General features: G+C 44.6%; 1 protein-coding gene across 1 annotated transcript; it reads left to right on the top strand.

The window, feature by feature from the left end:
- The first annotated feature begins 410 nt into the window (after positions 1-410).
- Positions 411-12364, top strand: crispld2 (cysteine-rich secretory protein LCCL domain containing 2). The gene is made up of 15 exons (XM_053866454.1): positions 411-538; positions 1474-1743; positions 2322-2440; positions 3150-3282; positions 4777-4892; positions 5974-6074; positions 6135-6314; positions 6396-6456; positions 6526-6592; positions 6656-6786; positions 6846-6889; positions 6953-7025; positions 7473-7548; positions 8460-8590; positions 11395-12364. The coding sequence occupies exons 2-15, from the start codon at positions 1504-1506 to the stop codon at positions 11444-11446; spliced, it is 1524 nt and encodes a 507-aa protein (XP_053722429.1). The 5' UTR covers positions 411-538; positions 1474-1503; the 3' UTR covers positions 11447-12364.
- The last annotated feature ends 2479 nt before the right edge of the window (positions 12365-14843 follow it).

Here is a 14843-nt window from a genome sequence, read left to right as displayed (position 1 = left end):
CTTTCACTCCGTTTCAGATCAAATGATTCGGAAGAAAAATGAACATCAAGAATTCAATAGGTTAAATTCATCATTAAATTCTGCGCAGCAGGAGCGAGTTTTCCATATCTCAGACGCTTTCTCGACATCGGTGTGATTCTCTATAAGGACGCGTTTCCTTCGCCCTGGTCTCGTCGTTTATCTTTCTGGGAGAACATCTGGGTCAACAGGAGTCACCCAAACAAACTGGATTCAGCCGACAAACCCAGTGATTCACTTGCTGGTGTCGCTTTCCTGACGTGGTTAGTGCGCACTCCAGGCGCCGCGTGTGCCAAGAACTCAGTCTGCTGTGGGAGGCTGGCGAGGGGGGGGGACTCAATTTTTCCTCTGCACCCGAGGGTTCCCTTCTCTATATAAGGCTGTGAGAGGAGCCCGGACCTGCCACACTTCCTTTGAGGTCCAGAACCAGCGACTCAGAGAGAGAGAGAGAGGGGGAGAGAGAGAGGCGCGGATTGGAATAAAGCGATTACGCAGACGGACTTTAAAGGAAAACGTAAAGGTGAGCGACTTTATTTTTCATATATACATTTATCAGGTCGCCTTAAACAACGCTACATTTTTTTCTTTCATTTTTAAAAAAATAAAAGTATGAGCAAATTGTTGTTTTGCATTTAATAAACGGCTCAATTGTATATTGAAATTTATAAAAATAATTATCATTGTGAAAATCCTAATCAGGGTTAATCCAGGACCTGACTGCAAATCCGGCTTCAGTTTTCCTAAACTGCCATCTCTTTAGGTTTAGTTCCCTGCTCCTGATTTCCACCCTCCTGCTTGTAAATTCTCAGCTGTTGTGTTTCCATGCAGCAGAGGTGAAGTCCAGGCCAGTGCTGTGCAGAAGAATCAACCCGTGGATCACTGTCAAAGTCTGTCACTCTGGTATAAAATTCAGGATCAGCATGAGAAGGCCTGGGACAGGGAGCTGGTTTGAGGGCCGGTGTGAAGAGGGGAGCAGGGCGTGGAGCTGCGGCTGCCCAGAGCTGGCACCGTCCGTTGGCATGGAGGCTTCACCAGACCTCAAGCTGCTCTAACAGCCAGAGGGGAGAGATGTGCAGCGGTTCTCAGATCAGACTGAGAAGCACGTTCTCCTCTCATCCTGACACCCTCTGCCGATCGCTCTGCTCCCCGTCCTGTGATCCGGTTCATGACTGAGAGCTCGAGTGAAGCTTCTGTCTGGAGTTCATGCAGGGTCACAGACAGGAATATTGTCCTTGGATGGGTCAGGAATGTTCAAAGAAGCCAACTGCCTTGGTGAGAAAATAATGTCTCTGAGATCAAGTTGAAACTGAAATTCAGTCCCCACCAGAGTCAGGTGATGGACCAAGGAGGGTTTGGTGGACCGTGGCGCACGTCAACAATCGCCTTGATCACTGTATTTTATCTGAGAAGTTGTTGGATCTAAACATTGAGTGTGGAAACGCTTCTCCCCACCAGGTTCTGTCTGGAGCTCACTCCCGGGTCAGGATGTCCTCCTCCGTCACGGTTTGGATTTGGTTCCTCCTGTGTGTGAGGGATGCATCTTCTCTCTTCCTCCCTGACTCCAAGGAGCTCAGGCAGCTGCTGAGCCGCTACGAGGGCGGCCCGAACCCCAGCGGCAACAGAACCAGACGGGCCATCCGCTGGTCCGACCGCGAGGAGATCCTCCTGCTGCACAACAAGCTGAGGGGCAGCGTCTACCCGACAGCTTCCAACATGGAGCACATGGTGAGCCAGTTATGCCACACCATTAACGCTGATTCTTGGCCGATAGTTTACGGAGAAAGTGCTTTTGATGTGTCAGCACCACTTAGCTGCAGAATGAGTGCTGACCGGGGCGCTCATAAAGCCTTTTCTCTCCGCTGGAAACACGCAGTCACCGCGGTGGACGCTGTTTAACAAGCCGCGCAATAACGCTGACTCTGTCCGACACTTCCGATGTGCGATCAGACGCGAGGGACGGTGAGAACGAGCATGTGTGGAGACGTGGCAGGAGCAGGTTCTTTTGAGCTGTGTGGAGTTCAGTGCGGTAGGAAAGTGTGTGAAGACCGACTTTCTCGGGTTCCAGGGAACAGCGCGGCGTGTGTTGTTGTTAGCGCGCGGGTGTCTTGGTTTACAGTGGCGGCTGTGTGCGCCGCTGTGGCCACCAAAAGGCTGGAAATTTACTGAGGGGAGATGAAACTGGAACGCACACAGGCCTCTGCTGTGAGTCAGGTGTCCGCTCAGGAGGCTGAGACGCTCAAAGGAGTCGGAGCTGCTGGGATGAGTGAAGCAGGTGGATTCCTGACTGTCCTGACTGTGCGCAGGTCTGGGATGATGAGCTCGAGAAGTCCGCCACCTACTGGGCCGAGCAGTGCCAGTGGGATCACGGTCCCCAGGACCTGCTCAGGTCCATCGGACAGAACCTGGCTGTTCACTGGGGCAGGTGAGTCACTGAAGACTTGAAGGTTGCTGCAGCAGAGAAAACTGGACTGGAGCTTCACTCGAAGGGGACTTTTCATGTCAAGACTAACAATCATTTTCCCGAAATTTTCTGGCTTCTTCTTCCAGTATTCATCGAGTCAGCCCGCTCCTCCTTAAACCATCTTGATCCCTCTAGTCACACCAAACACATCGATGCTCTTCTTTGGTTCCTCCTCCTCGGCTGCGTCGCCAATACCTCCCCCACGCCTGCACTCTCTTCTTCGCCTGTCTTGATCACTGACCGACTGACTCCAAATATCTGAACTATTTCCACAGCTTTCTTCCCACACTATTCAGATGAAGTTAACAATGTTGAAACAGTCGAAGAGCTGTTTGGTCCTGAATCATATTAGTTCATCAGTCAACGCTGACTCTGTTGAACATCCTATAAAAAAAGTCAGTTTTAGTATATTGCTTGAGAGTAGTGTGTGTGTGTGTGTGTGTGTGTGTGTGTGTGTGTGTGCAGCAAGAGCAGGTGCAATTCCTGGAATCTGCCCTCTCAATGCTCTCCATGCTGAGGCTCCCAGTTTTGGCTTCTTTTCATCCTGTGCCAATGTGAAGTCCTTCCCCTCCCTTTTCCTCCTCATAACCATTCTGTGTACAGACACCTCTGTAGATCCTCGAAGGCACCTCCTTATTCAAACTGAGTGTGTTTGTGTTTGTGCCTGAAGATACCGCTCCCCGGCCTTCCACGTCCAGGCCTGGTACGATGAGGTGAAGGACTACACCTACCCCTACCCTCATGAGTGCAACCCTTGGTGCCCAGAACGCTGCTCGGGACCCATGTGCACCCACTACACCCAGGTACAGGGCCTGAGCTCTTCATGACTGATAGGACTTTAGCACTGTTGACCACACAAAATGACTTTTTTAGGGGTGGTTTAATGGTATAAGAATATTTGCCACATTTTTCAATTTGAATGAATTTGGTATATGACTGAATCAAATAATGGATCCATACATACATTTAAACAACAAAATATTGTTTACTTCTCCTCAGTTTGACAATAGCACAATAAATCCTGATGGTGGCTGTATTAAAATTTTTATTTCACCGTATTTAAACTAAAGCTCTTTTATTGTTTTGAAAATATTTGTATCAGAATTTCAATGTTATAAGAATTTCAAGTCCATTCAGAGCACTGGAAACCCTGGCCATTGTGTAGTGAAAAACATCCCTGAACAAAAGCAAACAGATGCTTTTGTTTGCTTTTGTTCAGGGGTTCCTCCATGTTTGTTGTTGTTGTTCTCATCCTAGCTGCCACGTGTCTTGTGCATCAGTGTGATCAGTGGACCAGGAACTCCTGCACTTACAAAGGTTCCCTGTTGTCTGGAGAGCAAACTGTTAGATTAAATTAAATTAAACCATTGAATGCGATTTAAAAAAATTAACGTTATTTTTTTTTGTAATAAATTAATCATAATTAACTTGTTAATGTCCCACCGCTATTTTGTTTCACTAAAATCTTTAGCTTAAACCTTCACATCTGTGCTTCAGTGATGATCAATACAATAATAAACCATTTATTATTCTCTCTCCAAAATGGCTTCTGTTGGTGAAAACATGAAGTTTGATTCGTATTTGTCATCGGGCAGGAAAGCAGCTTGTCATGTCTTACGTTTCTATGTATTTATGGGCGTCCGAGGAGTCTGGTCTCGAGTGTCAGACGTGAGTGACCTGAACAAGCTAGGAGCAAAACGAAGCCCATTTCGGTCTTTACGGCTGCAGGCCTGACGTTACAGAGATGCCCAGACTCTGCCCTCAGCCTGAAACCAAATCCTGGCACCTGGAAGTCATTTTCAGACGGCCCTGACTGACTGACCTGGATTCTTTCGAGCATCACGGCCTTGTCTGTCTCTTCCCCTGTGTCTCTCGTAACTTCAGTCGGACCTGTCTGCGGACTGCAGCGACACCGAGCACTCAGCACGTCAGACCTGTGTGTGCTGACTCATTACGGCTTTCAGCAACCCCAGGAGAGAGAAAAAAAAAGAACATTCCTGGGCAGGCAGTGTGGGCAGGAGGTTTGGGAAGGCGCTGGTATTCACCATCAGATGGCACGTCATTCATCAGAACGCTTTTGTTTTCCCTTTCTCAGTGAGATCCTAAAACTTTACGACTGATTAGAATATTCAGATTTACGGAAACTCAACGTCCCGGTGGTTCAGTTAACGCTGCCTGCGCGTAACAAACTGACATATTGACCCCAGAACTCTGTGTTTCACTACTGCTAAGCTGCGGTGTGTCTTGTTTTTGTTCAGATCTTATTAATACTCACGCCGAGCTTTCTCTTTTCACAGCTGGTCTGGGCAACCACGAGCAGAGTGGGCTGCGCCGTGCATGTGTGTCCGCGGATGAACGTGTGGGGGGAAATATGGGAGAACGCCGTTTACCTTGTGTGCAACTATTCCCCAAAGTAAGACAAATATCCCATTTTGCTTCAACACCTCCGCTCCCCGGCCTCTTGTTTACATTCGTTCGGCTGAAAGTAAAGACAGATGCTTCAGTGTGTGTTCCTTATATAGCTGCTGCCGAGCAATGTGGCATCGATTGAGCCTCGGTTGTCAGAGACCTTATGTGACGTTTGAGGGGCTGTTAAATTCCTCCAGTCCAGCGAGTAGAGCTGTTATAAAGAAACATTAGGAGAGAGAAAACGGAGCGCGAGAGCACCAGATATCAGGTTCACCAACAAAGGATGTGTTTTCTGTGGCTCTGTGGAGCAGTATTTCTTTGTGTTGCTTAAGCGCAATAATTGCAAGGGAGCAGTTGGTGCGGGGGCCGCACCATCAAAGCAAAACTTTATTTGTACGACACCTCTCATACACCAGTACAGGCTGCACAGTGGGAGCGTGTTTAAGACTGAAGTTAAAAAGGCTTTTGTTGTGGGATGTATGCAGGTTGACCCACTGGCCCAGACAGCAAGAGACCAACCGGATGCACGGCACCGGAGTGCCACCTGTCCGTAGCACTAGATCAGGCCTCCGGCTGGGAAATTGTCTGCTCCAGGGGGCGCCTGAACAGGGCAAAGTGTGGCCCGGGGGCCCAATTCGGCCCTTTGACTGTACTTATGTGGCCCTCCTGGATTCAGAGCAAAACTATAAAAGTGTCATTGTTCTTGTCGCTGACATTTTTATCTTGTGGATTGTTTTTGTTAAATATGATGCAACTGAAACATAACTTTCTTGTTTGACTATTTTTCTTAATATTTTAGGAATATGTCTTCTCCCTTAAAATACTTCAGAATCGAAAGAAGATTTTGAAATGTATGAGGCAGTGGAATGTGGTTTAAATTAAATAATACACAACAAACCAACATTTTCCGTGCATTTTAAAAGTGTAATTTCATGATCACACATGATGGCATCACTGGTGTTGGCAATGATTGTTGAATTTGATGTTTGTTTTATCGATCATCAAGCGCACTCATGAGTTTTAACTGTTGCAGTGCACAGTGGGACATCATCTCTCTGGTTAACTGTCACTGTGAACACCTGCAGGGGTAACTGGATCGGAGAGGCCCCTTACCGACATGGCCGCCCTTGCTCCCAGTGTCCTCCCAGTTATGGCGGAGGCTGCAGAAATAATCTCTGCTACAAAGGTGAGCAACGCTTTCGTTCTTCATCCAGGTGCTCGTCTAACCCTCCATCCTTCTGCTCAGTTGACCCACAGCGATCGGAGACAGAAGACATGAACGAGGTGGAGAAGCCTCAGGTTCCCATTGTCCCTCGCACCACAGCCAAACCTTTGCCCAAACCAAAACCTTCTCCACCCAAGAAGCCAGCTGCCAAGCCCTCCTCTCCGAAAGTCACCCCTGCGAAGACCCCCGGCACCTTCCTTGGTGAGCACAGGATCTTGACAGGAACCACAGCTAACCAGAGTGAATGAGGAATTTCATCTTCTCTCTCACTGAATCTCGCAGCTCAGAATATCAAGTGTGAGACCAGACTGCGGGATAAATGCAGAGGAGCGACCTGTAACAGGTCTGGATTTGTCCAAAACTTCTCCGTCAGTGGTTGTAAATATCCTAACATCTTTCTCGCCATGCACAGATTCAAATGCCCCGCTGACTGCGCCAATAAAAAAGGCAAAGTTTGGGGAAATCTATTTTACGATGCGGTGAGTTGCTGAAAAAAAACACTCGATTTCTTTCTGATTTTGAAATATAATCCATGATTCCAGCAATCGAGCATCTGCAGAGCTGCCATCCACTTTGGCGTCCTGGACAACAGGGGCGGCCTGGTGGACGTCACCAGAACGGAAAAGCTTCCCTTCTTTGTCAAAGCAACCAAGAATGGTGTCGAGTCTTTCAGGTCTGAATTTTACCTTTGTCGTGATTTCAAAGTCTTCAATCATTTTTTTACTTCTCCAGTAAATACAAGCCTGGCAACGCGTTCGTGATGGCGAAGGTGGAAGGTGAGCTGTGACTGAGTTTTACAATTACATCGGCACATTTAAACACTCTTCTCTCTTCATCAGAAATATCAGCTGACTGCTACACCACAGTCGCCGAAATATGCCCCTTCAAAAAGCCCTTCTCACATTGCCCGAGGTGCGTATTGCTCTAGGGATTTTCTACTGAGTGTAAACCCCAAACAGCCTCTTTGGATGCAAAAGCCGAGGGGTTAAACACGCGAACCATAACTGTAAAATTAGCTTCAGCAGCTAATGCCTTTTCCTTGTCCTTTTTTGTCAGCAAGATGAATTGTATCTGTATTTTCCAAAGTTCCTCCCCAATGAATTTCAGCTTCTGTCCAGGTTGCATTAACTTCCCACCTTGAGTGGTAGTGTTGTAGATGCCAATTGTAAACGCCCTCACACTCATGATCTGTTGGTCCTTTCCAAAATAAAATCCAACTCAGTCGCAAACACAAAAAAATGAACTATTCTCAAGGGCTCCTTTTAAGAGTATTAGCTGTTGCTGTGCGATATGGGATCCAAGCTATTTGGGGTTTGGTAGAATGGTTTGTACCACATTGATGCTACTTTTCTTCTGCAGGGTCATCTGTCCTGCAGACTGTAAACAGCAGCCATCGTACTGGTCCCCTGTGATCGGCAACAACATCTACACAGACGTAAGTGCAGCGTGCGTCTGATTCATGATCCTCCCATAAGAAAAGGGATGGGAGAGTTGACAGCACGGTTTGTGAGTCGCTTGAGATGAACTTGTGTTCACCTTGATGACCGGCGGCACAGAAGCAGGCCTCACATCCTCCTCTCACTTCCCCGTGGTCCAGCTGCTTGTCCTCCCGTTGAGAGTCTGCAGAACTCCTTGCGATGATGTTCCACCAGGGAGCCTTGAATCACCCCACTGTGTTGCGAAATCGTGCTTTACCAGTTGGGTTAATGATGCAAATACCAGATGAACCTGAAAGAGGGAAATGGCTACATGTTCTGACTTGAAACTGGATGTGACGCATGGAAAAGCAAGTTGGACTGGAGTTTTAATTGTTCATAAAACCAAACCTTTATTTAAAAAATATTCCCCACATCAGAAAACAAGCGGTTGAGCCACTGAGATGAACTGAGATAAAGACAAGTGCTTGACAGGTTTAAGAGCTGGACGCTCAACTTTGTGTTTATGTCACGCAGCCTGTCAGGGGCACACATGCATGTCAGCCTGGTTCTGAGCTCTGCTCATGGAGAGACCCCCATTTGAGTAGTTTGTGTGGTGGTAAATCATGTTGACATTCAGCCCCAACTCCAGACTAAACCAGCGGAGTAAGACTCCACTTAGACTTTCCTGTCGGTCAGATGTGGAGCTCACACCAGTCTCACAACTCTGAACTGGACTGAACAATGGTCCCAGAAGGTTCTTCTGCAGTTTCAGATAAGAAGCATAAGCACTTCAATGCTTTGGCAAGATGAAGGGTTTGGCTCCAGACTGTTGCCATCTTGAGACCCCTCACACACAGTCTCACTGATGCCGCTGTCCTGCGTGAACATGCGCACGTCGCCTCACTTCATTTTCTCCTGACCATGACAGAACTCCAGCATCTGTAAATCTGCCATCCATGCCGGAGTGATCAAAGCAGACGGAGGCCTGGTGGACGTCCTGCCACTGGACAAGAGAAAGAGTTACATGGGTGTTTTGAAAAACGGCATCCAGTCTGAAAGGTAATACCTGCGTCTACACCCAAATATTCTTTATTGTCGCTCTTAAAGCTTGGTGTCAAACTCAGTCACAGGGGAGCAGCCCAAAAAAACAAGTCCAAAGTTTCTGAAGGAACAGAAATTTGATTTAAACTTATTCACTCACCCTTTTCACTCTGAAAAACCACATCCATGTTTTCAATTTGTTTTCATCATATGTGTTTACAAAAGCATTTTAAAATGACTTTCAACAATAAATCAATGATAATTTATTTTCTCTAAATTTTCTGAATTTACCTGCGCTATACAAACGAAATGATAGAACACAAACATTCTACCTTTACAACTACTAACACTATTACTTCACGACACAGTAGTAATTTATCACATCGGTTGTCTTCCTCTTCTTTCGTGTGGTACCTCCATGTCCAACTTTCGTCGCTCAACTTGTCCTCTGCACTTATGTGAACCATCTGTCCAGTCACTGAGATCCTGAGCATCTTCAACCCTTTCCCTTCTCACCAATGAACTGAATTACTGATCTCCATTCTCATTTCCCACCACCTCCTCTTTACGCAAAATAAATCACTATATCATCAGCAAACATCATATACTCCTCTCTCTCTGGTCTGTCAGACTGTGCATCACCATCTCAAACCCGAGTGCTCCTGTTCTCACCCTGAACCCGTCACTCAACGGCGCACCAGTGTCTGAAGGAGAGAGATTTCCTTCATAGCCTGTGCACCAGAAGCTGATAACACATGGAATGTGTCAGGCATATTTAACCACTGTAAGACCCTTTCCTCCACACACATCCCGTGCAGCAGGCTCCAAACATGTTTCAGAACGAACACCTCTGTGGTTCTAAAGAGGTCCTTGCGGTGGGCTCCGCTGGCATGTGGGCTTGTTGGAGTAATAGTGTGGTTTGACGTTTGGGTCGCCCACACATGGGGTCTTTGCTTGCTTAAACCAGGCTTCTCAAGTGACTGTGCTGAATGGACCCCCCCCCCCCCCAAAAAAAATCGGACCATTCAGTGAAACATAATGCAGAGCAACGAAGGCGAGGATGGAAACTACGTCCACCGCTTTGCTGGACCTTTCCTCTTCCGATAATTAAGTGCGACCCGATCCCGCTCGCTCAAAACAATCCGGATTATTGATGATGGTGGCGTTTCAGCGCCTCTCAGCTAATGAACTAATTAGAAAGTCATCAGCATAGCTGGCGAAGGCGCGCGTCAGCGCAGGCTCGGTGGCAACAGTGAGTCATAATTCCATTGGTGGATGTTTTCATAGTGAGGCAGGCCAGCGCTCGTCTTTCACCGATTGGTCTGCCGAGTCTTGGTTGGTGTGAAATGAACTGAACAACTCGTGCTGCCAATGTATTTCAAATCATGTGTCGAAATATGGTGGAAATGAAAGCCTTCACCAAGATTCGACTCAGCAGAGAACACTTTTTTGCCGCCTCCAAATTGGTAGGAGCCCTTCACTGTCTTCACCAGTTTTGATTCCAGGTCTAGCAGTCACTTTACAGTCGTGTCCCGCCCTCTAAACCTCTTCGATGACACCATCTTTACTGTAAAGTGGGCAGAGAGATTCAGCAGCCGCTGCTCCTCAGTGACCCTTTTCTTTACTACTTTCATTGTATACATCCATGTCATGCATGGGTGAGCCATTCTTCCCTGTGAGGAGCATCATCAAGCCATAAGACAGAAGAAAAGTAATCCTTAACCAAACTTCAGTTTTGTGACTTAAATATTATGAAATAGGGAGTGTGATGACGCCATGACCAAGATTTTAGCTGGAGAGGTGTCTGCGTGTGCTGGGGAGGGCTTAAACTGCAAAACATGAGAAATTGGACGCCACATTTTATTCAGCATTTTATTACATTTCTTTGTAAACTCACGGTTCTCCACACTCGCTCTATTTAGATTCGATGTCTGACACTGATGACAGCAGGAAACGCAGATAACTTCCCAACTTTTTGCCAAATACGAGCAAAATAGTATCTTCTCTTCATTCACATAGTATATATACGTATATGGATATATATATATATATATATATATATATATATATATATATATATATATATATATATATATATATATGTGAAAGTTTAGAAAACCATCACTGTCACACAGCTGATACTACTGTATGCTTATCTTGCATAAATGCATGCATGAACAAAACTGCAGACGTGATAACTAGTATTAACAGACAGTATCATGATGGATATATTTACAGTGCATTTTTTTAAATTATGGTCAGCCAAGTTAAACAACTGCCCAGGAGACTCCTGCATCTGAAAGTGTTACATCTGTGTTATTTGACTCAGATGTTTGTTTTTATACAAAGTTATTTTTGTACAAATAGGTCTTTTTTTTTTTACAAAGCAAGTTGTGAAGTCAGTGGTTGACATGGCATGTCGGGAGGGGAATGGACACCCTGTTTCAAAGTCCTTGCTAAAAGCCTGGCCATGGCATTATATGCTTATAATAAATTGATGGATTATTGTATTAGTTCATCCGTCATCATCTTTTGTTTATTTATTTTGTGGGACAGAAACAACAATTTAAAGAATCCAATTTAGAAAGAAAAAGAGTGTGAGAGAATTGACCTGAAAAAATAGCTCGCGAGTTTTGTTCAGGAATGAATTCATTTTCGAACTTTTGCCCTGTTCTTGTGATGGCAGTGCACTCTGAATCTGAATCTGAATCTGAATGGCAGCGACTGATCTCCACCTTTTTAGATCAGATGAGATGAGATTAGACTGCCTTTATTCTTGTTTGTAACCTAAACATTACTCTCTCTCTCCAATCCACTTGCAGCAAGAGCAACTCAGAGGGCGGATCCTTCCGTGTCTTCGCAGCGAGGGCATGAATAACCCAGCCAAGTAAAGTAATCCCACCTTCACTTGCGGGGCTGTCACCTGACTCTGGAGGATGAAAGACTCACTTTAATTTGTTCCTTTAATTCAGCAGCTAATCAGCAAGTCCCTAGTTGAAACAGATTTTGTTTAAATGTGCGCTTGATATGTGAGTAAACACTATTTTTATACTCTTCATCGGTGAACTGTTGAGGCTGGATCTCAAAATTGGGTTTCTTAAAATGGTGTTCCCTAAATTAGTTCACTGAGATGTTCACACTGTATTTAATCGATCTGTACATAGCATTATATTTGTTAAGATAATGTCATTTTATTATGGATTTTTTTGTCTCCATTCAGCTGCATATTCCACATCTTTTCAAGAGTCTAATCAGATTTCAAATTTTAGAAATTGGGGGTTCCAAACCGCAGGTGTGATTCTACCAGTCCCCAGCTTTTTATTTATGTATATATTTTATATGTATTTATTTTTTATTGCAGATTTCTCCTTCCTCTCCCACCTAAGACAACTGAATGTGTCACTCTTTACATTGGAAAATCACCCATTTTGCCAGTAGCATCTTTTCTAGGGCTTTCACTTCAGTCACATGCACTTTCTTCACATTGCCACATCATTCAAAGGAGCATTTTCTTTTCCAAATAGATCACCCCAACACAGGAATCTAAAATAGTTAAAGAATAAATAAATAAGAACAAGAGAACCCTAGTCTCTTCTTTCTCTACCTCAGTACTTCTGCTCTGCTTCACAGTCCTGGTCTATTCACAGGAACTAGTTTTGTAAACATGTGCAAACTGTAAATAAACATTTGACTTTAAACTGCAGCATGATTTAATCTTCTGAGTTTATTTCAATGCTCTTGTACTGTATGTTTGTATTTATACTGGTCTCAATGGATTATGTCTTTTTTTTTTGCACAAATAAAATGTCATAACTTGTGTTTCTTTGATCATCTGAGATTGTTTTGTTCCCTCTGAAAATGAGTTCTGATTCTCGTGTGAGGAAATTCTATTGTCAAAGAGCAGGACAGCAAATGAAGGAGGGAGAAGGAGAAGCAAGGAAGGAAAAGGAGATAAAAGCAAAAAGGAGCAACTGGTGTAGATCACTTATGTGGACCTATGTTTGGAGGAGGAAACAGACTTAAACCAGACATGGAACCTTTAGCAGCTGTGCAATGTCTCCTCGTTGGTAATGTCCTGAAGCACCACATTCCTCTCTTGGGGCAAGACAGTTCCCAGTTCAGGCTACATTATACACACACATTTTTTGTTCATTGTTTGACAAATTCTTTACATCATCAATACACCTGTCGAAACCCCAGCTCTTCCAGAGAGGTGCGCCAGGTCCATGTGGCTCCGTTACAGGTGACTTGGCTCTTTCTTGGTTATTTTTGTCTCATTCTCTCTTTGTGTTTCTTCAGCTTTAATAGCTTTAAGTGCATCTGTGAGTCAGTTCTGTTCTGCACCTCCTGTTCTCGCTCACATTGTTCTCCCTGGTTTTCATCACTCTCCCAAGTTTGTTCCTTATTCCTCACCTGAGTCAGAGTTTCTGTCCACCATGTTACTTTCCGTTGTAGTTCACTGGTCTATGCTTATCCTTGAGGATCTTCGTAGTTTCTTTGTGTTGAGGTCCATTCATTCTTCGGGTCTCCTTCATGCTCGGTTCTTCCCTCTGTCTTCTAGTGTTATTTTGTGAATTTGTAAATTGTTAACTTTCATTCTCACGGTTGAGCCTCAGCTGTTGGTTACCACTTGCACTTGGGTTCCGTGCACACACATTCCTTGACAATTGGCACACAGTGGAATGCAAGGAGCACCTGAATATTTGTTCACCACTGGATATTTAAGTAAGACAAATGGATGTGTGTCGATAAAAAAAAATCATATGAGAGTGATCAGAGACGTCCAAAGCTTCTATCACACCGCACGCAACTCCTTCACTGACAGACTGGTACATTGGTTACGTGATGACAAAATGCTGCAGGTCTTTTCTTTCTGTAGCTCTACTTCAACATTTAAGTTAAAGCCTTAAACTGTGCGATTAAAAAAGGTTTTTGTTTCTGAACTCTAGTTTGTAAAATGAATATATTGGTCAGGCAGAGCTGCCGAAAAAGGTTTGAGGATGAATAATCCAAAAGCATTTTACTTGAGTGAAGCACTAGATCTCTAAAAGTCAGTGTCCTGTAGCACAAATTATAACTTCCATACCTCATATTTCGAGGTGCCATATCAGAGAAAATAAAGAGGAACCAAGTTCAATCCGTGGCTGTGACCTCATGTTCCATAAAACATCCAGAGAACCATGGAGAAAATTCAAATGGAGGCCACCCAGAGTTTGACCGCCGTCCTTGGAAGACTATCCAACCACGTTGCTCCCTCATGAATACTTGCATTTTAAATCTAATTGAACAATACACCCATGTAATCCATTTCCTTCAAGGACCACGAACAAAACCTGCCAAAGATAATGGAACAATTCAAAGAAAAAGAATCAACTTGGCGAATGAAACTCGGGGATCGTGACCCTTGATATCTCATTTCACACTCAAGTGGACGTTCTCGCTCCATTCCAAACATCTGTTGGTTACAAACTCATCCAGATCGGATCACTGAGAGTAAGAATACAATTAAAGAGGGAACACATGCTTGGTTCGGGCAGACGTTCAGTTACAGTTAATCCCGTCCTGACAACTCACTTCACTGATAAACCACGGATGCTCTGATGTGATGAATGTTTTACTCCCGCTGTAGTGGAAACTCAGGTTCTGGTGTTTTTGGGATGATTCCTTTTTTAGTTCATCCACCAATATTTGAAAAAAAAGGGGTTGCATTTCAACAGGTAATAAACCTGTTCATTTTCCATGGTGGAATTTTCTCCTTTCCAATTGGATCTCTAAAACCTCTGCAACCCCTCGAGAAAAAGATCTTCTCCCCTCAGATTTAAGAGGTCACTGTCTGGTTAGAAGAAGTTAAAGTCTGTCGACCACCACTCAGTGGTGTTGATGTTCAATCTCAGTCATCCAAACCGCTGGAATACGACTGAAATATAGAGCAAGAATTTGTGCTATATTTATGTTCAACCAACTAAATATTCCATTGGAGTTCCTATGAACATGGACCCAACAGAAATCACTGTTAAACTTAAAGGAATTATGTCTTAAAATTCTTAGTATTTATCGCAAGCCACACGTTATTGTGCAACATTGGTTGATTGCTTAATAGTACTTTACAGTATGTATATTTTTGGAGTACAGGAACTCTTTACTCAGGCGACTGAGTCACCGGCAGTTAACAACGGACTATACATTAGTTTCCTTAGAAAAGTGGCTGGTGTTGATCCTCACCGTGGATGATTCACTGCTTGTGGAACAGTTTGCCCACGTTAAGATGACG

Source organism: Synchiropus splendidus, chromosome 5 (assembly GCF_027744825.2).
Source record: "Synchiropus splendidus isolate RoL2022-P1 chromosome 5, RoL_Sspl_1.0, whole genome shotgun sequence".
Lineage (NCBI taxonomy): Eukaryota > Metazoa > Chordata > Actinopteri > Syngnathiformes > Callionymidae > Synchiropus > Synchiropus splendidus.
This window is presented reverse-complemented; position numbering and strand designations above follow the sequence as displayed.